General features: G+C 53.4%; 1 protein-coding gene across 1 annotated transcript; it reads left to right on the top strand.

Moving 5' to 3' along the window:
- The first annotated feature begins 1,433 nt into the window (after positions 1-1,433).
- MAL (mal, T cell differentiation protein (MAL blood group)) lies at positions 1,434-19,196 on the top strand. Its single transcript, XM_033837987.2, has 4 exons — positions 1,434-1,619; positions 13,829-13,996; positions 15,203-15,328; positions 18,677-19,196. Exons 1-4 carry the CDS (start codon positions 1,527-1,529, stop codon positions 18,749-18,751), a joined length of 462 nt encoding a protein of 153 aa, XP_033693878.1. The 5' UTR covers positions 1,434-1,526; the 3' UTR covers positions 18,752-19,196.
- The last annotated feature ends 3,362 nt before the right edge of the window (positions 19,197-22,558 follow it).

Below are 22,558 nucleotides of genomic sequence, written 5' to 3'. Positions count from 1 at the left end.
TGCCATTGGTATTTTAATAGGGGTTGCACTGAATCTTTAGATTGCCTTGGGTAGTATGGTCATTTTAACAATATTAATTCTTCCAATCCATGTTGGTGAGGATGTGGAGAAAAGGGAAAGCCCATACACAGTTGGTGGGAAGGTAAATTGGTGCAGCCGCTTTGGAAAACAGTATGGAGGTTTCTCAAAATACTAAAAATAGAACTACCATCTGACACTACTCCTGGGTATAACTAAACCACTCATTTGAAAAGATACATGCACCCCAATGTTCATAGCAGCATTATTTACAATTGCCAAGATATAGAAGCAACATGAATGTCCATCAACAGAGAATGGATAAAGAAGATGTGAGATACAGACACACACACACACACACACACACACACACACACACACAATGGAATACTACTCAGCCATATAAAAGAATAAAATTTTGCCATTTGCAGCAACATGGACGGACTTGGAAGGCGTGCTAAATGAAATAAGTCAGACAGAGAAAGACAAATACTGTTGATATCACTTATATGTGAAATTTAAAAAATACAACAAACTATTGAATATAACATAAAAGCAGCAGACTCACAGATATAGTTTTCAAGTGTGTGGATTTTATGCCGGGGGCACGGAGGCAGTGGGACAGTCTGCCTTCTAGAGTCAAGAGGCCCAGTTGCCCTCCATGTGGCCTGGGCATGTTCCTTCCCCACTCTGAGCCTGTAGGTGGGGTGACACCTACTGGAAAGGCTCTGTGGGATTAAATGAGGTCATGTGTGCAAAGAGCCTATGGCAGTGCTGGACACTTAGTAGGCCCTCAGCAATGCTGGCTCCCCTCCACCCTCCAAGGTCCGAGGCAGCTGTGACTGTCCTTAATCCATCGCCCGGCAGCTCCACCACAGAGTGATGCGGACCGGGGTGCAGCGTTCCGGGCTCCGGGCTCTGAGGGTGCAGGGAGAAGGAATGGGTGGCCGGAGCTGGTCTCAGCACCGCCTCTGCAGGGCAGGGAACTGGTCTCACGATGAGCCTGGACCCAGAGGTCACGCGTATTAACTAACCCAGCAGAAAGATGAAAGAGCTCCAACTTAGAACAGTTCGAGCAGTGGTGACCCGAGGGGTGCCACGGTGGAGAGTTTGGGGGGAATAGTGGTTGATGGTGATCATTCTTAAGAAATGGCGATCACCTGCAGAGTGCAAAGTGTGCGAAGTGTGCGAAGCGCCTCACCGCGGTAGCTTTGGCTCCGGGTGGGAGGTGGCGCCCAGACGTGGGAATCAGGAGTCAAACCCCCGCCCCAACCTCAGGGTGGTTCAGGGCTGCGCCCTTGGCGCTGGGCAGGTCCCTTGGGGTGCCCCTCAGTCTAGGGCGGGGGCCGGGCGGCGGCCTGGGCTCCTCCCTCTTCGTCAGGGGCGCCCCTGCTCTTAACCCGCGCGCGGGGGCGCCCTGGCCACTGAGCTCCGCCGGGCAAGCGAGCGCTCAGCGCAGAGCCAGAGCTGCGCGCGTCCTGTTCCGAGGCCGTCGCCAGCCCACCAGCATGGCCCCCTCAGCGGCGTCGGGTGGCAGCAGCCTGCCTAGCGGCTTCGCGGTCTTCATCACCTTGCCGGACCTGCTCTTCATCTTCGAGTTTGTGAGTGGCTGGCGCGCCCCGCGCCCGCGCCGGGGAGGGCGGGATGGGATGGGTCGTGCCGCGCACTCTCCTGGGGGATCCGCACAGCGCGCCGACTGATCCGCAAGCAGCGAGGGTCCCTGAGCCTCGGTAGCCGGGCCCGGGGAGGAAAGACTCTCCCGCACGCCCACCCCGCAGTAATACTTTGGCCCCTTCTAGCTAACGGCCATGGGGAAACCGTCTCCAAGACTTAGGTGGAAAAAACGAACTCGCAACACGGGTCAGATATCCGAAGCCGGCCCCGGTCCACTCTTTGCGCGCCGGTTTCGATGCTGCGCTCCCGACCTGCCTCCCATGGGCCGAGCAGAGGAAGCCCTTATTGGAGAGCGACGTCCCTGTAGAGGGGCCCAGCTCTTTCCAGGGTTAGGATTTTGCTTCAAAATTTAAAAATCATCAAAAGAAACCTGAGGATTACCAAGCGAACTGTGGAGATTGGGTTGGTGTCATAGGAGGAGCCGAATCCGGATTATTTTCTCTTGAACGTCTCTGGTGAAGGTATTTGCGACAACTTTGATCTGGAACTAATAAAACACGCTGTCGTTTGCTCCGCCACAGCCATGGTGCCCAGTGTGGGGTGTGCGAGGGGAGAGGGACCTGTGAGAGCCGTCCCCGGCCTTGGCTGACTTTGAGCGGTCTGTAGACCTCTGCACCGCGGCTGGTCCCTCCTTACACTGGAGCCGCACAGCCTCGCACGGCTGCAGGAGAGCACTTCCTACTCTGGGCTCCTGTAAAGTGCTCACTGCCGGGAGGCTTCAGACCCGCCTTCAGCCTAAACTCCCCAGGGCCCCAGGGCCTCACCTAAGGGGGTGGGGGGAGCGGGTGCGGTATTTCTTCTGTGGGTGCCGTTCCACGGGCTCCGAGACTCCTTTCCCTGCGTCCCCACCGCAGAAGTGGCTGCCTGGAGAGTCAGCTGGAAAAGAAAACGTCCAAGCCTGTTTAAAAACGGGACCCCAGCTTCTTATCTCCTGACGGTCAGGGAGGGTGTGAACAACAAAGGGATCAGGTTCTGTCATCCATGGAGGGTTGGGGGAAAGGGAAGCGGGGGTTAAGTTTGCTTGATGGTACCATATCAAGGAAGTGACATCTAGGAGACACCCTGGACACCTCTACGCTGAGCCACACCATTTATAGGTAGGGACACCCAGGCCCAGAGTGGAAGGGGCTTGCAGTCACTGGAACATTCCTTCCCCAAATGGCTCATCTCTGCGCTTCCAGTAGCACTTAGCCTGAAAATGAGTAACAGGTGGTTTCTTCAGAGGCTACTGTACTTACAAAGGCAGCATTTGGTGACTGTAAGTGATGATGGCTGGAGGTGAGATGGGGCAGAGAGATTTTTAAGCAACAAAATGACTTGCTCGTATCTCTTGAGTTGCCCTAATGAGTTTTTTACTCTGCCTTTGTAGCTGTTTGGGGAGCATTATAACAAGAATCATAAGAAAGTGTGTTGAGAATTCCCTGGCAGTCCGGTGGTTAGGACTCTGTGCTTCCACTGCCAGGGGCCCGGGTTCAATCCCTGGCTGGGGAACTAAGATCCCGCAAGCCACACGGCATGGTCAAATAAATAAATATTTTTTTTAAGTGTGTTCATCGGGCTTCATGCAAAAGACTCTAGCACACCCTCCTCCTCTTGCCCTGACCTGAACAGGTACATGAACATGTGTGTCACAATAATCAACAGGTGGAAACAGCCCAAATGTCCCATCAACGGGTGAATGGATAAGCAAGCTGTAATATTCCATGCAACAGAATATTATTCAGCTGTAGAAAGGAATGAAGTACTGATACAGGTTGATAAACACTGAAACACTGTTCTAAGTAAAAGAAGTCAGGCACAAAAGGTTACGTAGCGTATGACTGCATTTATCTGAAACGTCCAGAATGGGTAAGTCTATAGAGACAGGACACAAATTGGTGGTTTGCCAGGGGCCGAGAGGAGAGGGAAATTGGGAGCAGCCTAATGGGTATGGGCTTTTCTTCCAGGGTGATGAAAAGGTCTTGGAGTTAGCGGTGATGGTTGCACCACATCGTGAGTGTATTAAATGCCATCGAACTGGTCCATTTTAAATGGTTAGTTTTCTGTTGTACCAACTTCAAATCAAATTTTTTCAAGTAAGAACTATTTCAAAAATGACAGAAAAGTATATATACTTTAATAGGCATCCATGTAATTAACACTCAACTTTGTCAAATCTTAGTATTTTGCCTTATTTACTCTCAGTATTAAGGAAATGGGGCTTTCAGAGGACATCTAAGCCCCCTGGGTATTTTGCTATGATCTTACCTTATCTCTCCTCCCTCCAGCCTCAGGACGACCCCTGGGCTGAATGTGTGTTCAAGATTAGACCTTTACTGCACACCTAACTACCCATGACTACACACGGTGTGGTTGTATATTTTTTCTCGCTTTCTGAAAGTACTGTCACCCCGTACACATCCTTCTGCAACATGCTTTTCGTGCAACCTTGTTCTGAGCTTTATACATGTTGACACTGTTTATTCAGTCTTCTGTTGATGGACGCTTGGGCAATTTCCAACGTGTTGCATTTTGATAGCGCAGCTGGAACCGCCAAAGAACATCCTTGTATTTGCCTCTTTACTTTTGGGAATTTCTTGTGGGAACACACAGAGATTTGACTTGCTGGGTCATAGGGAATGCACACCCTTGTTTTCCCAGATGTTAGCACACTGATGTCCAAAAGGGTTACAACGTACACAGCCAGAAGTGAAGTTTCCAGGAAGCTGATGAAGCTTAATTAAGCTCAGGACCCCCGCTTGCTCAGGACCCTTCCAAGACTCTGACTCACTCTGCGTGCTTTCGTAAAGAGGGTCCCCATATTGTATAACTTCCTGACCCCACCAGCGGCTTACGAAAGTCTCCATTGTTCCTCATCCTGCCACACTTGGTAGAGTCAGACTTTGTAATTTTCTGCTAGTCCAGAGGGTGTGAAATGCTTGATTATTTTTTAACTCTGTGGTCCAGCGAGTCGTTGATTACTCCCAGTCTGTATTCTCATGCCTGACCTCCCAATAGCCTGGGAGGTGCAGATGCCAAACTTTCAGCCTCCAGGACTGAGGGTGGAGCTCTGCCCAGCTCCCAAGACATGCCCACAGAGCAGGGAAGGCTGGTAGCTCGGGCTGGCGCAGGGCAGCTCAACTCTGGCCCTGCACCCCTACCCCTGAGCTCCTGACTTCTGAGAGTTGCAGGGTCTTCACGGGAAGGGGAAGGCAGGCCCAACCAGGTGGTGTGACCCTGCCCCCGTGAGCACCCCAGAGCCGCAGAGGCCATGCCGCTGTTGCAGGCGGTGGGGTCACAGGTGTACCCCCATTCAGGTGCAGGTGGAACGCCCAGTGTCCCCCCTCCCACAACAACTCCGCCTAGGGCTTTGCTTCTGGTCTGTTCCCGCACTGCCACCCAAGGACATTTTTCCTTTTGGAGCCAAGGCTCTGTCTCCCCATCCTCGTCTTCCCTCTAAGCCAGGGGCTTCGGGACACTTGGGACATGTTCAGAAAATGGGATGTTAACATAGGATGTTTTTTGTCTCAGCTCTGGCCAACTCTGGTCTCCCCAAGTGCCGGGAGAGACGCCTCCCTTTCGAAACTTGTGAAGGGGATACCTGAAAACAGGTTATGTAATAATCTTTAACCCAACTGCCTCTTCCCCAGCCTGCTAGAGATGGAGCCGCTGATAGAATGGCTGGACCTTGAGAGAACATTTCTTTGGAAAGAGTGTGCGCACCTCAGAGTGTGCCCTTTGGGGGGCGGGGGTGGGAGTTGGAAGCCACCCGGAATCAGCTGGCAGTGTCGATTCTTACAGTGAACTGGACATAGTAGTTACTGAAATGAGACTGCTTCTAGGACCCAAAGTGACTGGGGACTTTTTATTATTTGAGAGTGACCAGAAAAATCCTGGGACTGGGGGGGGGGGGGCAGGATGACAAAGCACTTTTCTGACGGGTGGTCCACGTTCTGGCTACACTGGGAAGGCAGCACGAGGACCCCTAGGAGATGAGAGATGTGGAATCACAGAAACCTAGTTTTCAAGAGGTGGGGGGAAACTGAGGCTCAGAGAGGGGAGGCAGCTCGCCTGGTACCTCCATCTCCAGTGGTACTTCTTGCAGTGACAGCAGAGCTCTCGCAGGTTCCTGCATTCACCCAAACACCCACGATGAACTTCCGTCTACGGCAGAAGGGACCCCACTGCCCACCTGGCAGCCCTGGGCAAGGCCTGGTTCCCTCTTCTCCCCCAAAGGGAGTGAAGGGACAGCTCGGAGCCACTGGGGAGCTCACAGCTGACTAGGCCTTATTGTCAAAAACACCCTGGAGGTCCTGAGTCGCTAGGTCCTGGGCCGGCCCAAGAATCTGCATTTGATAAGCACTGCACGGCCCGCATCATCCAGCTAGGTTTGGAGTGGTCGACGGGAGGCCCGTCTACCCCTCAACGTTAAATGGGCGACACGATACTGGAGGTAGCTCTCAGTGAAAGGCTTGGGCAAGAAGCCAGGTGCCCTGAGGTTCTCCTGGGCTCGGCGGAAGCACCCTCTCTGCTCCTGGGGAAACAGTCCTGCTGCCCCAGCCAGGGACCTCTCCTACAGTCACCAGAGAGTGCGGGCCGGCCCTGCTGCCAGCGCAGGACGGTGGCAGAGCCTCCCTTCCCTGGCTGTGCCCACTGACTCCTGGCCCTGTGTCTCTCCTCGTGTTGCAGGCCCCTCCCTGGAGCTGTTTAGAAGGAGGTAAGGGTACTGCTGGGTTTTCTCCCTTCCTCTTCTCTAAAGGGAGGGGAAGAATTACAGGTAGAGGTCTCTCAGGGGTTTGTCCTTGGAGCTGAGAAGTGACTTTTCCAGGTTTTCAAGAATGGGAGGCCTGCTTTGATCCGAAATCAGTGACTGAGCTGTTCTCTGGAAACCGCTAAGCGTGATGACGCAGCTCAGCTCCAGCATCCTCATGTGTATGTCGTCACAACCAAGCTACCTTGAAAAAGATTGCTTTTACGCTTTCCATAGGTCACCCGCAACTCGACGCAGATGGGCCCCCCTCTCTGTCCGAGTGCTTTCAGAAGAGAGTAGGCGGGTTCCAGATGCCCCTGCAAGGCACAGCTCACACTCAAGTCAGGCCAGGACAAAGGGTGGCTGTTGTACCCACTCCCTCCATGCTGGCTGCCAGGGCGCGTTGGGGACGTGTGCTGTGCTACCAGCCAAGGCTGGTTCTGCAGAGCCTTAGGAATAACTTGTGTTTTTTGTTTGTTTGTTTGTTTTTAATTGAAGGATAGTTGATTTACGTTGGGCCAATCTCTGCTGTACAGCAGAGTGACTCAGTTATACACATACAGACATTCTTTTTTAAAATATTCTTTTCCACTATGGTTCATCCCAGGAGACTGGGTATAGCTTCCTGTGCTATACGGTAGGACCTCGTGGTCTATCCATTCTAAATGTAATGGTTTGCATCTACCAACCCCAAGTTCCCAGTCCATCCCTCTCCCTTCCTCCCCCTTGGCAACCACAGGTCTATTCTTTATGTCTATAAGTCTTTTTCTGCTTTGTAGATAGGTTCATTTGTGCCCTATTTTAGATTCCACATGTAAGTGACATCATATGGTATTTGTCTTTCTCTTTCTGACTTACTTCACTTAGTATGACAATCTCTAGTTGCATCCATGTTGCTGCAAATGGCATTCTTTCGCTCTTTTTAATGGCTGTGTAGTATTCTATTGTATATATGTACCACATCTTCTTTACCCAAGGAATAGCTTGGCTTTGCTCTGGACTCAGGACACTTTATCTGAGGGAAGGGCTGGGTATGGGAACTGGGCCACCTGGGGCCTGCCTCCAGGCAGGATGGGGCCAGCCAGTCTGGACCTGGATGGGGGCTGGGGACTGACTCCCCCTGGATTCCGTGCTGAGCCCTGGCTTCCACCCCTGATACAAGCCCAGCTGCGCTTCTTCTTGGCTCTCAAGTATAGGTCCCTGGACTTGGTGCTTTGGACCAGAGGCCACCAGGGTCAGGCACTGATGAGAGGCCCCAGCAGGTGCTCTCTCCGGATGCGCATGAATGTGAGGACAGCAGGTGAATGACAGCCCTGGTCCCTGAAGCACTGATGCCTTGGGTAGGTGTGGGCCAACTCCTCACGGGTTCCAGATTATTCCTCAGAGCACGCAGCAGGGCCCTGGTACTCTCTGCATTGTGAGGCTCTGACCTGTCTTCTGCATTCTGGTGGGAAGCCGTGGTTCCTGGTAGCTTCTGGATGGGTAGCTTCTAGTGGCATAACTACTTCCTAGGGGAACGTAGTGGCCTTGATTCTCTGTCCCTCCCACCATGTGAAAAATATTCTGTTCATGCTGGGGCAAAACAACCCTTGTGTTGAATCATTTTAATACACCAAGGTCCTAGGACCTGGAACATACACGTAGGAACTAAAAGAAAAGCCTTGGCACCAGCCATCACACATTGATGTGCATGTGCAGTGAGAAAAAGGGCCACACGGCCAGTCTCAGCTGACCTGAAATTCCACACTGGAGCCTTGGTTCCTATTAGAATACAGTCAGGCTGGGAGGGGAGGGGGCAGAAAGAGAGGGACGGGGGGAAGGGGGAGACGTACCCCCGCATGCTAATGACCAGTGCTATGGAGAGAGGCGGGGTGGGTACTCACCTGAGGGAAGAGGGACTCAGGCCTGGACGGGGGGCCACTTCCCAGTCCACACTCACCCTGTTAATATCAACTACAGACGTGAACCCACACCCTGTCTTTTTGAATCCCAGACCTCTATCCTCCTCTTCACAAACAGACTCAAGGTCCCCTGAGTCCTGGTCTCACCCTCAGATTAAAGGGACATTATCTAAGTCTATATTGGGATGGTCATGTAATGATGGTTCCCCAGAAGGAAGGAGCCTGCTGACAATGGGACCAGGAGGGCAGAGCACCTGGCATAGGTAAACTGAGTCACGAAGCCTCAGCGGCATTCCTGGTGTTCACCATGGGAATAGACTCAGAGGTCAGACTCCTCAGTTGGCAGAGGGGGAGAGGGTCCCCACAGAGAGAATCTCTGACCTGCCCCAGATACCTCCATGTGGTCCAAGGAGAGGACGCTGTGCAAATTTCTGGGCTCTTTCCCTCTCCTTGGCAGAGGTGTTCAGCTGGTCACCCTCCCTGGGGCCCTGACACTCACCAGGACCTGCCTCTGCCCTTGGTGGCCCCAGAGCTGCTTGAGTGGGACTCGGCAGCAAGACAGGAGGAGAGAGGCCAGGACGGGCGAGATGGGCTCCATTTACTGGTGTGTCTTTGAATAAAGTCTGTCTCCCTGGACATACCTGCCCCCAGTGCTGCCATTTCCTCTCAGTATCTGTTAAATGCATAAGTGAATGAATGAATGAATGGGTGGCTGAGTAAGTGAGCAGGTGAAGGAAGGCTTTCCTTACTTGCTGGGAGCCCAGCTTCTCCATACAAGGGTGGTGGGGCTCATATGAGAACTAGTGTTTGCTTCCTGCTGTCTCTGCTTTTCAGAACAGGAAGAGCCCCCAGCCTCCCCCTCAGACCCCTTTTTGTGGGTCTTGGGGAAGATTTCAGTGCTCCGACCTCCCTCTCTCTATACTCTCCTGCTGCCTGTTGCCTAAGTCCTCTTGACCTGGTGCCTATTCCCTTCCCTGCAGTAGCTCAGCCTCCAGACACACACACACAAGAAAACACCCTCTGCTCTAACTCACGGAACGACTGCTTGTTTTAGTCAACCAAGGCTCAGAGCTGGGACTGCTGCTTCTCCTGGAACACCGTTACTCTACTGGCCAAGTCACCTGCATAGGCCCTCCCAGCATTGCAGTGACCCCTGACTGCCAAAAGAGTTCAGTGGATAGAGACACTTCCAGAAACACAAACTGGAGTCGCTCTTCCTGGTGGCCTTGGGAGAGCACCTAAGGGCTCGGAGCTCTCGGCAGCCGGGACAAGTCTCATCGGTGTGTCCATCTCTCTTCTCCCTCCTGGGGAGGTGGTTTTTGCCCACCTGACCGAAGTAGCAGGACTGCTCAGGGCTGGGTGCGCCACCTGTGTTCTGTGGCCAGTTTCCTTCTCAAGAGTTCAGGGCACAAGCTCCTGTTCACATACATGTGCCCTTCAAGACCACACCGTGCCCTCGGAGCTTGGGAATTCTGACACTGGGCCCCGAGGGACTTACTACCGGGTGTGTGTGTGAACAGCCCCACGTGGACGTCCTCCTTGGGTCACGTCTTGCCTTGTTATGGGAAGACTGCCTGCTTGTGGTGACCCTGACAGAGTAAAATGAGCCCCAGAAAAATATTCAGAGAATTTGAGCGATTCTTCTGCCTTGAACTCCATGATCCAAGTCCTGCCACAAAAACACTGGACAATTGTGGACCCAGAGCTCTCAGCCCTGCACAAGCAATGGAGACACCCTACCAATCTCAAGAATGTGCCGGAGGAGTCCTTTTCCCACTTCTGTAACCGGAGCTCATTGTTGGAAGGAAGGCTTTCGCATATTTTTATGTCCTTTGTGTTCCCTTCGGCAGAGGCAGACACATTTTCCTCAGCTTTTGATTTCTGGGAGATTTTAGGTTTTTCTCTTTTTGATGCTTCTGAAGTTATTTTAAAATTCTGGGTCCCCACAAGGTCTGGGGGGGATAATTGTGCAAGTTGAGATCTTGACCTACTGGGGTTTTCACGTGGTTACAGGAGAGGCTTCGCCCCATCGTACGACAGTTATGACAACAAGTACTTAGAGCACTCGCCGTGTGCCAGGCACCTGTAGATATAAACTCATTTCACCCCGGTCCCATTGGGTGGGCACTACTGCTATCACTATTTTTCAGATAGGGACCAGAGAGGAAGTAACCTGCCCAGAGACAGCCAGTGACCCAGCAAAATGTGGCAGAGCTGATTCAGATTCAGTAATTCTGAAGTCTATACCCTTAACCACCCTGGCCTGCCTCCTCTGCACTAATTCAGAAAAGAAAAGAAAGAACCTACTCTTGAGTTCACGTGAGACCTTCCCCAAGACCATCTCCTGAGGCAATTGTTTTCACAAAAATCATGTGATGGGGTAGACCGCAGATTAAAACTTTTTTAAGTCTTTGGAAACTTTTTGTCTGGATTTGTACGATATCCTTGGTTCTTACAGAACTTCACCTCTGCTCAGCCTCCACAGGCACACTGAATGAAAGATGGGCGGTTTCCAGGCCTGAAACACCAGGGTGGGTAGAGGCCTCAGATCCCCAGCTCCACCCCATTCATCGATACTGAGACTGTGTCCCCGTGTCTAGAGGACACCCAAGGACGAGCGACTCTCACGTTCAGAGCAAGACAGGGATGGAGGCTTAAGGAGAGGAAAGGAAACTTTGGATCAGAGCCAGTGAGGAACTGGAGAGGCCTCTTGGCCGGCATTGCTGGACGTTGGAGACAGGAACCATTTCTCCTTGTTTGACAGGAGTTACCAAAACTCCATCCATGGACCGCTTGTGTTATGGAAACATACTCCAAAGCCTTTGGCAAAGAGCCTGGGATGTTTGCTTCTTGTCCTATCACTCTGCTTCTCTCCTTGGCATGAGACCTGGGCACTGGGGTTTTCGAGGTGACCCAGGCAATTCCAGTGCAGAGTGAGGGCTGAGGACCACTGAGCCCTAGTCCAGGCCCCACCCCCGTTTTCTAGCGTGGGGATCTGGGACCCAGAGAGCGAGCTCAAGTCTGGTGACTCTCGGGCCACTCAGCTAAGAGATGTTATGCAAGACGGTGACCTGGGCGCAGGTGAGGGTGGTGGGAATCTGGCCTGTTGACGGAGATGAACGGAAACTGGGGCCATGCCTCCACCTGTGTAACTGATGTGTCAAAACGATTGCCTCTCAGCGTGCTTCCTGAGAGCTGGGAGCCCCTCCGGGCTCTCTTTAGGAAGGGAAGTGCTTGAACCCTCACCTACCCCTTTGCTCTGGACAAATATTTGGCCAGCAGGGCTCTGAGGCCAGGGTGCAGTGGACGCTCCCTGCCTGGGATGCCTTATCTCCTAGGTGTGGGTACTGTACTTGCTCTGTTTGCTCTCTGCAAACTTTGTAGGTGGAGTGAGGCAGGCACTGGCTTTGCCCCGTGATTCATGCTGAATCTCGGCTTTCCACTGAGCAGGGCCTGGCACGCCTTTGAGGTGGCCCAACGATCAGTCCTGTGTGAAGGTCACCCTTCCTCAAGCCGCACTCCCTGCCCCTCCTTGTTCCCCAACCTCGTGCCAACTCACGGCCTTCCCAAGCCCTCACTGCTGCTGCAGCATCCTTTGGGCTTGGCATGTACCCTTTCCTCCCCTGGAAAGCCTCGTCCTGACCTTCTGGCCTAAGTCCACCTCTCCCTTCAAGACTCAGTTGGGGCCGTGTCCCAGTCGGGACTGCCTTGCCCAATCGTCCTGTGCTGTCTCTGGCTGACTCTACGTCTGTCTGCACTGGGCTGCCGGCATCCTGAGTGAGCAGACTTCCCTCTGCTGTTGGGTGGTGAGGGGGCACAGGGCCAGAAGCTTCACACTCACGCGGTTCGCACCAGCAGGCAACGTGCGGAGTGAGCTGCCAGGTGCCATTTACAGTGGAGGAAGCCGGGGCCCGACAGGTGGAACCACAGGCTACAGCATCCTCCAGCAGATGCGGCGGAGAGGCCCTCTCACGCCGTGTGCCAGCAGCCCTCTGCTCCCAAGATGGGCAAGCCAGTTCCACCCTCTTCTCCATGCCACACTCCGTGCCTTCTAAAGCCAAGTCTGTCTCGGCCATCGGCACGATCACATCCTTTTGTTAAGCGTCCCTTATGAAAAAGTCCCGGCAATGTGTTTGATCTTAAAGGCAACTATGGGTGAGTCTACACACCTCTTACTCTACAGCAGTCTGAGGATTTTTATTTAATCGATTTTGCTCCACTTATTGTAAGTTGGGAAGTGTGTCCCACTGCCTCTCAGTCATCAGTAGAGGAATTTTCTGATCAGAGATGCCCACATATGATTCATCAGACCCAACTTGGTTTTGATAACTCCAGATTCTTCACTGCACTGATTTTCCTACCCAAATGTGATGGTCACCTGAAGCTTCTCAGCTAAGATGCTCAGAGAACACCTGGGGAAGTGCTATCTCTTACCCAGCAAGTGGGCAGCAGGTGCAGGGAGACAAGGTCAGGGTACCACATGCATTTACACCCCAGGGAATGCAGGGCTAGGAGGGCAGCCCGTCCTCAGCCCCCAGACCCTCAGGAGGATGGAGCTAAGCTCTGCAGTACCTTGGGCCCTGTGACTATCTCCACCCGTGTCCCAGCCCAGTCCTTCTCTGGATGGGGTCGGCGGAGGAGGCTGAGGTGACTTCACTGGGATGGAGAGGGACAAGGAGAACGGAAGACAAGTACAGGAAATCCCAGCTTGGGTTGTACCTTGTCCACAGGGGGAGCCGGACTATACCATTGAGATTATGAACCCCAAGTCTGTCCTTATGCTTCTCTTGAAAACATGGGGCTCCCTGACCCTGAGGACACCAAGTGGGATGTCTTCTGGATAATGACAGGGGGAGGAACGCTTCTCCCACCTCTGAGGAGACCAGGCTGACCTGGGCCCTCCCCACTCCAACCCCATCTCCAAAAGTCAGAGAACTTCTGGGACTTGGGGATTTAAAGGTCAAGTTTTTTTCTTAAATCCTAATGATATAGTATGGCTAATTTGTTTTGCCAAGTAAAGACCAAAGGAATCAGCTGGCCACTACCATTTTATAAAAGAAAGAATATTTGGGGGAGTTTCCTGGTGGTGCAGTGGTTAGGACTCAGTGCTCTCACTGCCATGGCCCTGGGTTCAAGCCTTGGGCCACAAGCCGTGCAGCATGGCCAAAACAAAACAAAAAGGATATTTGTCTATAAAAAATACTAGGAAGGATATAATCTCAGAGTTTGCCCTTCTACTAAAAAACACTGGATGGCCTAAGTCCTTTCTAGGGATAACACATTTTTTTTTTTTTGGGGGGGGATAACAAATGTTTAATTCAAAGGTGCCTCTGTTTCCCCATCTCACAAATGGGTCAGTACCACACTCCCAGGGATGTTGTGAGGATTGACTGAGTTACCATTTATAGAGAGCCCCCAGTTCCCCAGCGTGACCTCTGGGTCTGGTCCTGCCTGGGTGTGGGCTCTCCTGGTCTGACCCTCACCCCTTCTCTCCCTCCCTCTGCAGGTCTTTGGGGGGCTGGTGTGGATCCTGATTGCCTCGTCCCATGTGCCTATTCCACTGATCCAGGGCTGGGTCATGTTCACGTCTGTGTCTTGCTTCATAGCCACCACTCTACTGCTCTTCCTGTATCTAATTGGTGCTCACGGCAGCAGAACTTCCTGGATCACCCTGGTGAGTCCCGGTCCTACGATGTTTGAGGTGGGGGTGGGGTGCGGCATCGGAGCATCGCCCCTGGTAGGTTGGCTTGGCCGGTGCTGGGTGAGGTGCCCCGTACACGTCTCCCACCCATGCGCCAAGGCTGAGCCGGTCAGGCCCTCAGATCCGAGCTGCCCATAGCAGCCCAGGGCTCCCCGCCGCAGGAGGTCGGGCAGAGGTGAAAGGCAGAAGCGGACTGTCACTGTCACCGCCTGATCCTCTGCGGGCCTGCTCTGCTTTCTCCCGGGTGAACGCCCTTTTCATGCAAACTGGCAGCCCAACAACCCTCCCTGTACCTCCTGCACCTGCCAGGGGCCAGCTGGCATCACCCACCACCCAGAAGGGCTGGCTTCCATTTCGGGGGAGGGGACAGGGTGCTGGGGGCTGGTCCTGGCTGCCCAGCGTGAGGCCACGCTCACTGCCCAGCTCTCAGTCACCACCTTCTAGAGCAGGGTCACCAGAGAGGGACTTGGCCCAGGAAGAGGGAAGGCCTATGATCGCTCTTGCACATGAATTCTGCTTTGAGGCCCATGAAGGGGGTAAACTTACACGTGGGCCACCTGCCCTTACCTCCCCTGGAAGGGGGTGGGGCTGTTAGCCAGGCCTCTTAGTCTCAAAGGGCCTCCAACCTAGACCTTAGAAACCACCTCCAAATCGTAACTACTCAAAAACCTGTTCTAGCGCTTTTCTGCTTTTAAAACATACCTGGAGCCCCAATCCCTGGCTCCCCCCAAGAAAAAGCTAACAACACCACAACAGTGAAAACGGCCTGAGCCTCTCACTCTGTATTGGCCACCAAGGCCACACCCGAACTGGGGACTGTGACTGCAGCTGACACTTCTCAGGTCCAGAACCAATTTCTACCAATCCCAAAGGGCCACCTCCCCACCCCTTACTAGATCCCACCTCAAGGGAGAGCAGTATCCTTCCTCCATCAAAGTCCTTACTCTGGCCCCAAACCAGTGAGATAACTCAGCTCGGCCGCTCTGGTTAATCAATGTCTCTGAGGAGGGGGGCTGGGTTGGGGGGTGTCAAAGGAGTAGCAGATGATGACCGGGGACCTGGTCCTGGGGTGGGTCCCCCATCATCTGAGGGGTGGACAGGACCTGCTGGGACCACAGCTGCCCCACGTCTCCACATCTGGGTGCCCCACCTGTCTAGTGGCCTTTTCTCACCCTGCAGGATGCAGCCTACCACTGTATCGCCTCCCTGTTTTACTTTGGTGCCTCTGTCCTGGAAGCTTTGGCCGCCATCGAGCTGCAAGTGGGCTTCACCTACAAACATTACCATGAAAACATCGCTGCTGTGGTGAGTCCCCAGTCAATTTGCCCTGTTCACAGCTCCCACTGAAAAGGTTCTGAGTGGAAGGCTGCCCGGGCCCTCCCGCATTTTTTTAGTTCACTAAATTTTGAATAAAATAAACCTTCTCCTCATTTCTGAAGAAACAAAGCCTCAGAAAAGGGAAATGATGTGCCCCAGACTCCCTCAGCCATCAGTCAGTGCTGCACTGCCCAGGCCTGCACTGCCCAGGGGTCCAAGCCTGGTTGGGCTTTGAGGCGGATGCGGGAGGAGACATGACCGTGGGGCCTGGCACTGTCTTGGGCCCTTGTGAACAATCTTGCTTACCCCTCACGACACTGCTAGGAGGGAGGTGCCGTTACACCCATTTCACAGATGGAGAACTAGGGCCTTAAGAGCGTGCACAACCTGCCCCAGGGTCACCCAAGGTCAAATGTGATGAAACACCACGAGACGTCCGCCCCAGGTGCCAAATCTGTGCCACCCCCGCCTCTCTTTGGGAAGGGTAGAGCAGAGGCTGAGAGAAAACCCACAGGGTGGGCGCAGTTGGGCTTTGGGAAGGGGGTTAGTGAGGGTGTCCTTCCTGTCCCCAGAGGGAGGGGTCTGGGGGAAAGCTCCTCAAAGCCTGTCTGCTGGTCCCCAGGGGCCCACCCCCTTCCCTGGGGAAGCCACACACTCCCCTCAGCTCCCAGCCGCTCTCCAGTTCCGTAAGCATGGCCACCTCCTGGTTCCTGGCATCCCCTCAAATGTCCCACCGTGTGGGACCCTCCCCCGTGTGGGCTCATCTCCCAAGGTGGCTGGTTCCTAACCAGGAGCACAGCCAGGCAGCACCTTGGGTGTTCTTCCCTCTCTTGGGAGACTGGTCATCTGCCTCCTCCGTCACCTTCAAATGACTATTTCATCGCCCCCTCACAAGAGAACCCCCACACACCTCCCCCATCCCAAGCCCAGAAGCCTTGTCTCTGAACAGACATCAGCCAGGCATTTGACAATCGTTTCTGTAAAATTACTGCAGAAGAGGGCAGTGAAATGGAGATGGAATGTGGGTAGTGGGCCAGCCCTTGACTGAGCAACGCAGGAGCGGGGAGTGAATGACCTGCCCACTGGGCAGATATCTAGTTGGGAACCACTGGGCTCTACCAGGCTCTACCCTATTCTGACTTCTCCCTTTTACTTTCCATCAAAATGCAGCATAAACAGGCATCCAGGGAGGTGACCTGGAAGCATGGGTACAACCTGATGAGTTCCCATAATGCACCCATGACTCATAGTTCACAAGCCCTCCGTGTACCAAAGCATCCAGGTTAAGAAACAACATGATAAGCACCTCCCAGAAGCCCCCTTCTTGTCCTGCTGCGGTCACTGGGCCCCTGAACTGAGGATAAGCGCTGGCCTGGTTTCCAGCTCAGGTTCCACTTCCCCTGCTTTGCATTCTCATGAGCGTGACGCGCCTTCTCCCGTGTCTGGCTTCTCTCTCTTCGCCTCCCGTTCGTGAGGCTCCTCCACACTGCTGGGTGGATGCAGAGGTTCGTCCTCTGTGCTGTTTAGTGCTCCACTGAGGACTGTATCAACATCTATTTATCCCTGCCACGACGCATCACATCCCCACGTCTCTGGGAGCTGAGCTGGAGAACCATGACGAGGCCCAGGCAAAGCCAGCAGGGCTGGAACCAGGAATCCACATGGTGCCAGCGGACGGAAACGCTGGGCTGGAGCCCCCCGGGGGAAATACGAGCCCAGTTCAATGGAAACTCACGCCTTTCTGTTCAAAACATCAGTTTGTGTCCGTGCACATGGGAGACGGGATCATGACGACACGCTCAGGATTTAACCCCAGACCCTGCCCCACACCCACATGCCCCTCCCATGGTCTCAGGGTGGCGCGGGGCTGCGGCAGTCCGGGGATGTGACCTCCCGCACACCCCTGGCCTTTGGGAGCATCTGGCCTCCTCTCACCCCTCTGAGGCTCCTCACTTGCCTCAAAAGCTGAGCTTCTCCCTCTCTCCTCGGCTGGCAGCAGAGAATCTGCACCAGAGGGATCCGTGGGATTGGTGAGAGTTGCCTGAGAGTAGCTGGAAATTTCTGGAGAAATCTAGAGGTTTCTGGATCTTAACTGTGGTGGGCAATAATGGCAGCTGTTCAGGGAGAGGGGTTTTTAAGGGCCTAAGTTCATGTCCATTCATGGCCCTGGCTCTCCATGTTCCTTGTGCCATTTCTTGACCCCCCTTTAAAGTAAGTGTTTCCTGTTCCTGTGGGGACTTCTGAGGTGCTCCTGCCAAGGGTCTCCGTTGGGCTCGGAGTCCCCGACACAATACACTGCTCCCTCCTGATGCACAGGGGGGTCTTCGAGGGGCTTCTCACTCGTGTGTGACTGCTCCCTTCAGACAGGGTATTTGATTCCCAGATACATTTTCTTACCTTGGTTATTAAATAACTCAGGTTACCTACCGCCTCCGGCAGTGAGGGTGAGGGTTCGCCCAGGTGTGGAGGCAGCGGAAGAGCAGGCACAGTTACGGCTGATTTTAGGGGAATTTTCAACAGTCACGGGAGTGTAGCCGCCCTGATGTTATGCCTGGGTTAGAAACTCCTGACCCTACACCTAAGGTCACAAGCCAGGTGCAGGTATTTGCCTGGGAGCAGGCAGCCCTCAGGGCCGGCCACCCAGAGCAGGGTGATAGGACAGATGGTGCCCAGGTGCACAACAGCAGGTCAGAGCCTTGACAGGGCACAAAGTGACCTTTTGCCACATTCCCCAGCCTCTGCTCCCAGTAGTAGCTTTCTCAGGAAGCTCCCTCCTTTTGCCAAAAGCTCAAAATCCCTCCTCTCCATCCCCGTCCCTCACTTCCTGTGGCCTGGCTCCCTGGCCCATGCTTGTGCAATTCAGAATCTTAGAATAAAATTCTGGTCGGGGTCTGAACACGTCCAGGCGGCAAACCCATGTGTTCAGGCTCTCTTAGCCGAGGCCGCTGGGATCACAGCTGGTGGACTCTGGTCTTATCGGTGTGCAGGCAGGAAGTTTTCCATGAAGAGCCCTTCAATCATCACTTGAAGGGTCTCTGAGGACCCTCGTTTCCAGTTGGATGGTACCAATATGATGATGTGTGACGGCAAATAGTTGACCTTGCACACCAAGTTCAGTATATCATTAGGTCACCTGGAGTCTGTGCTGAGGGCGTTCTGGGTCGCACCTAGGCTCTGCAGGAAAGCATATCTGCGTGTGTGATGGGAAGCAGTGGCAGTCCACAGACGTAAGGGCTGTCGATCGCAAGCCATGCACGTGGCGACCCCAGTGTGCACAGCCCATGCCTTTCCCTCTCCCCATGCACGGCCATTAATTGTCACTTATCTTGCTTTCAGGTGTTTTCATTCGTAGTCACTCTGCTGTACGTGGTCCATGCAGTGTTTTCTTTAATCAGATGGAAGTCTTCCTAAAGCAGCAGCAGAACTTTAGCTGAAAACCAAGAGGGTTATTAACTGACCAGCCCGCCTTCCAGCATAACACTTTAGAATGCAGAAATGTTCCTGATAGTGGGTAAAGAAAGAGGTTTACTCTCCCATATACCTTCATGTCAGAGTACTGAGCTGTCTTTCCAAGATCGTTTCCTATTTGAAAGGGGGCAGTGGGAGTGGGAAGTGAGGAATGTGATCTGAGAGACCACAAAACTGGACTGCTGACTCCTGGACCGGATCGTGAGAACCGTCTACTGGAATTTTCCTCCGGCTCTTTTGAGTGTCCATCTTGCAGCAAGTTTCTCTGTCTTCAAGAATATTCTACCTGTCATGGGGAATAAAAATCACCCAACAAATACTTGCAGATGTCCACAGTGGGATGTGATAAACCTTTGAAATACTTTATAAAGTACCTTTATGTTCAATACTTTCATGTGGGTGTTTTTCAGTTTTTTTTTTTTTTCATTCTCTAGCATAGAGAACACAATCATGTCAGCTTTCTGAGGAATCCTTGGTTTAGACCAAATCTCTGGAGGCAGCATCAAAGGGCAGTTCAGGTGACCGTGTGCCCAGCCACTGCATCTCAGAGAGACCACCGTGGGTATCCCATCCTCCCCAGGAACCAGGGAGGTCAGAGGGCTTCGCCATCTCTGGAAACTAACCAAGTACCAGCCTGGGTGACCCCTTCTTTTTCCTACAAAACAGAGGGGTGGGTCCGTGCTAAATTAGAAAATCCTTAAGCCAAAAGAAAACAGGGGCAGAAGTTTCTTCTCACTCTCTATGAAGTTGATCAGAAATGTTCTGGGCAGTATCTTCCATGTTCTATTCCCATTAGGAACGTGGATAAGAAACTGTTTTTAGAATTTCCTTGGACCACACTGTTGGAGAGAAAGGGGACCGGGCCACAGTGTGAAAGGAAGTAGTATGACAAGTGGCAGTGCTACCTTTCAGGTATGAGATGTCTGGGTCGGGAGGAGAAAGGATGATTAGGAAGGAGGGCACTCAGCAAGGAATCCTGAAAACTCCGCTCCCGTTACGAAATGATCCTTCATTAAAGGAAGGTAATGATGTTCTAGAGCTGGGACGCCAGAACAGGTGTCTCAAAAGCTGGTCACGTTCCAGCGTGGAGGTGCAGATGCAGAGGCTGCACGACTGCTGGCTAGCGGGCACGCAGAGCAAAGATTGAAGCCTCAAGCAGAGGTCTGACTAGTGGACATGTTACTCCCCTTCCAACATGGGGACCCTGTGACTAAACTGGATCTCAGTGGTATCTTCAGGAGCTGTTATCCCAGGGTAATTGTACCAGAAAAGGCCACTTTCACTGAGTCCACTTAAATTTAAGGTAAAATTTTACATTATTAGGAGCAAAAGGTGATTGGGGCTATATCCTGAAAAATACAAGTTAAGAAATGATAGGAAGTTTGTCACGTGTTTAACAAAATTTGCTACCAGGTGTTGACTGAGGGAAGTCTACAATTTTTTCGTCACGCACCAAGATGCTAACAGAAGCTCACATTCGACCCCATCAAAAAAAAAAGAAACCAGAGGCTTAGTCGAATTTCCCAAGGGTTTCTCAGTGTTTTTTCAATTATCCTCTTTAAAGGAAATTTGATGTGCTCTTTCTCTATTTTCCCTTTTTCAGTTGGGAACTGTCTAATTCTAAACCCTCATTAATCCCAAGCTTTGCAGAAGATTCTCTGACATGACCTTCTCATTCCTTCTATCCTGAGTCATTTTTATAATTTGCAGTTTCACTGGGCATTCGATTTGCCTCCTCTTGCTTTGGGTGTAATAAGGGTGGGCAGCCTCAAAAAAGGCCCTCTCCTGGTCCTGTTTTCCTTCATGCAGACCACCCCGCCTCTCCCCACCCCCAGCAGACCCTGGTCCAGCCTCCCGGCCGGTACATCTCACTGCTCAGCTCCATCTGCATCCAGCTACTTAGGAAGTGTTTGCAGGTACAACTTCTGGCCAGTGGGCAGGGCTGCTTGCTAAGGGCAGTGCTCCCAGGAACCCACGTGGCCTGGGGAAGGGGGCATTGAAGAAGCCTGCTGGGCAACAGCAGAAAGGTCCTCCGATCACAGAGACTGGGCGTCAACTGAGCACCTACCGTGTGCTGGGACCATTGGTCCCTCCAGGTGTGGGATGGTGTCTGCCCCCCAAAGCTTCTCGTGGCTGGCATGCCTCAGCTCTGCCTCTGGGTCTTGGGCAAAAGGGAACCTCCTATGGGGCACATCTGGCTGCCACCCCAAGGGCAGGTGGGACATGCCTTAGAGGTTGCCTGCTTGGTGGCCCTGACTTGGACCAAAGGGCAGGTCACACCAACACCCAAATTTGCACTGTGTGACCATCTTGGCTGCCATGTTTGGAGCTCCTGGCTTGGGTCAGACACTGTGGAAGCACCTCCCATGTAGAGAGCCTCCTGTCATCCTCCCAGTGGCCACAGTAGACAGCTATGACTGTCCTTGTACAGGTAAGGAGACAGACTCACTTAGCAGGTGAGAACTGGAGCTGGGTCTGGGGCCAACTTCTTCCGTCCCTGAAGCCCTGTGCTCACTCACTGTCTTCAGGTGTCCAGACCTGTCCCCATGAGGGTCTGTTCTCTGGCTGCTTCTCAGGAAGTGACAGTGAGACAAGACCTTGTAGTAGATTGCTATCAGTGGGCGGAGGACGTCAGAGGGGGATGAAGCCGGGCATGTGGGACAGACCCGGACCGCTAGCAGGGCTTGCAGGAGGCCACACAGCCGAGTCCAGGTCCTGGGCACCGTTGTCTTCCTGAAAGGGGTGGGCTGCTCTGAGCTGCAAAGTCATGGCCAGGCCTGTCCAGGCAGCTGCCGGGCTCCACGCTGCAGCCCCGACAGAGCCAAAGGGCCCCCAGGCCAGCTGACGCTTTGTGAAGAAGGTGAATAACTGGATGTCTCTAAGTTCATAGAACAAAGAGCTATGTCCCTCCACGGGCCTGAGAAAGGAGTAAGAAGTCAATGTCTGTACGTGACCAAGAGGCAAAGCTTGCAGCACAGAACAAACCGTGGTGACTACAAGCTTGGCTGAGGGTGTGCATCTCTGGACGGAGAGAAGGAGAGGCTGCCGTGGATCAAATCCCACCAGGATATTCGGGGTGCTTCTACCTGTGACTTCAGTGCCTGTGGCCCCCTTGCTCTATGGGGGCTCTGGGGACACATCCTAAGGGCCTTCCCTGGGCAGGGCAGGCGGCCTGGGAGGGGCTTCATCACACGTAGTCCCCCCCCAGGAACCGAGCCCCTACCCCTTGCTGCGCTCCCAGTGGGTCCCACCAGATCCGCCCTTCTCCTGGAGAGGACAAAGCGTAGAGGAGCTGGGCTTCACCGACATGCCCGAACCGAACTCTAAAAAGCACCTCTTATCAGAGCCCCTGCAGCAGCCCACGTGCGGGATTTAGGGCCTCTCCATGCTGACCTTAAAGAGACACAGGCTTTGCACTGCCAGCCGTGGCCCGTGGGCCGTGGGCCAGTGCAGCCTGCAAGCCCACACAAGGGATGATTGTTCCCGGGGTCACAATGGGGCCTCTGAGGGGCAAAGTGCCTCTGGCCTGGCCGAGTGCTCCTACACACATGGGCATCCGCCCAGGGCATTTAGAATAACACGACTTGAGAAGAAGACTGAAAGTGATTTTCCCCGCTCTCCGCATGACTCATGGGCTTTGTTCTCATGGGCCTTGTTCAGCAGCCTCCAAGAACTGGGGTGCTGGAGGCAGGCGCTGGGGCTCCTAGCTGTGCCCTCTCTCTTCTCTCACAGGTAATCTGGGACAATCAC

The sequence above is a fragment of the Tursiops truncatus genome, chromosome 14 (genome assembly GCF_011762595.2).
Source record: "Tursiops truncatus isolate mTurTru1 chromosome 14, mTurTru1.mat.Y, whole genome shotgun sequence".
Lineage (NCBI taxonomy): Eukaryota > Metazoa > Chordata > Mammalia > Artiodactyla > Delphinidae > Tursiops > Tursiops truncatus.
The sequence above is the reverse complement of the archived record's forward strand: the minus strand, read 5'-3'. Positions and strand labels throughout refer to the sequence as shown.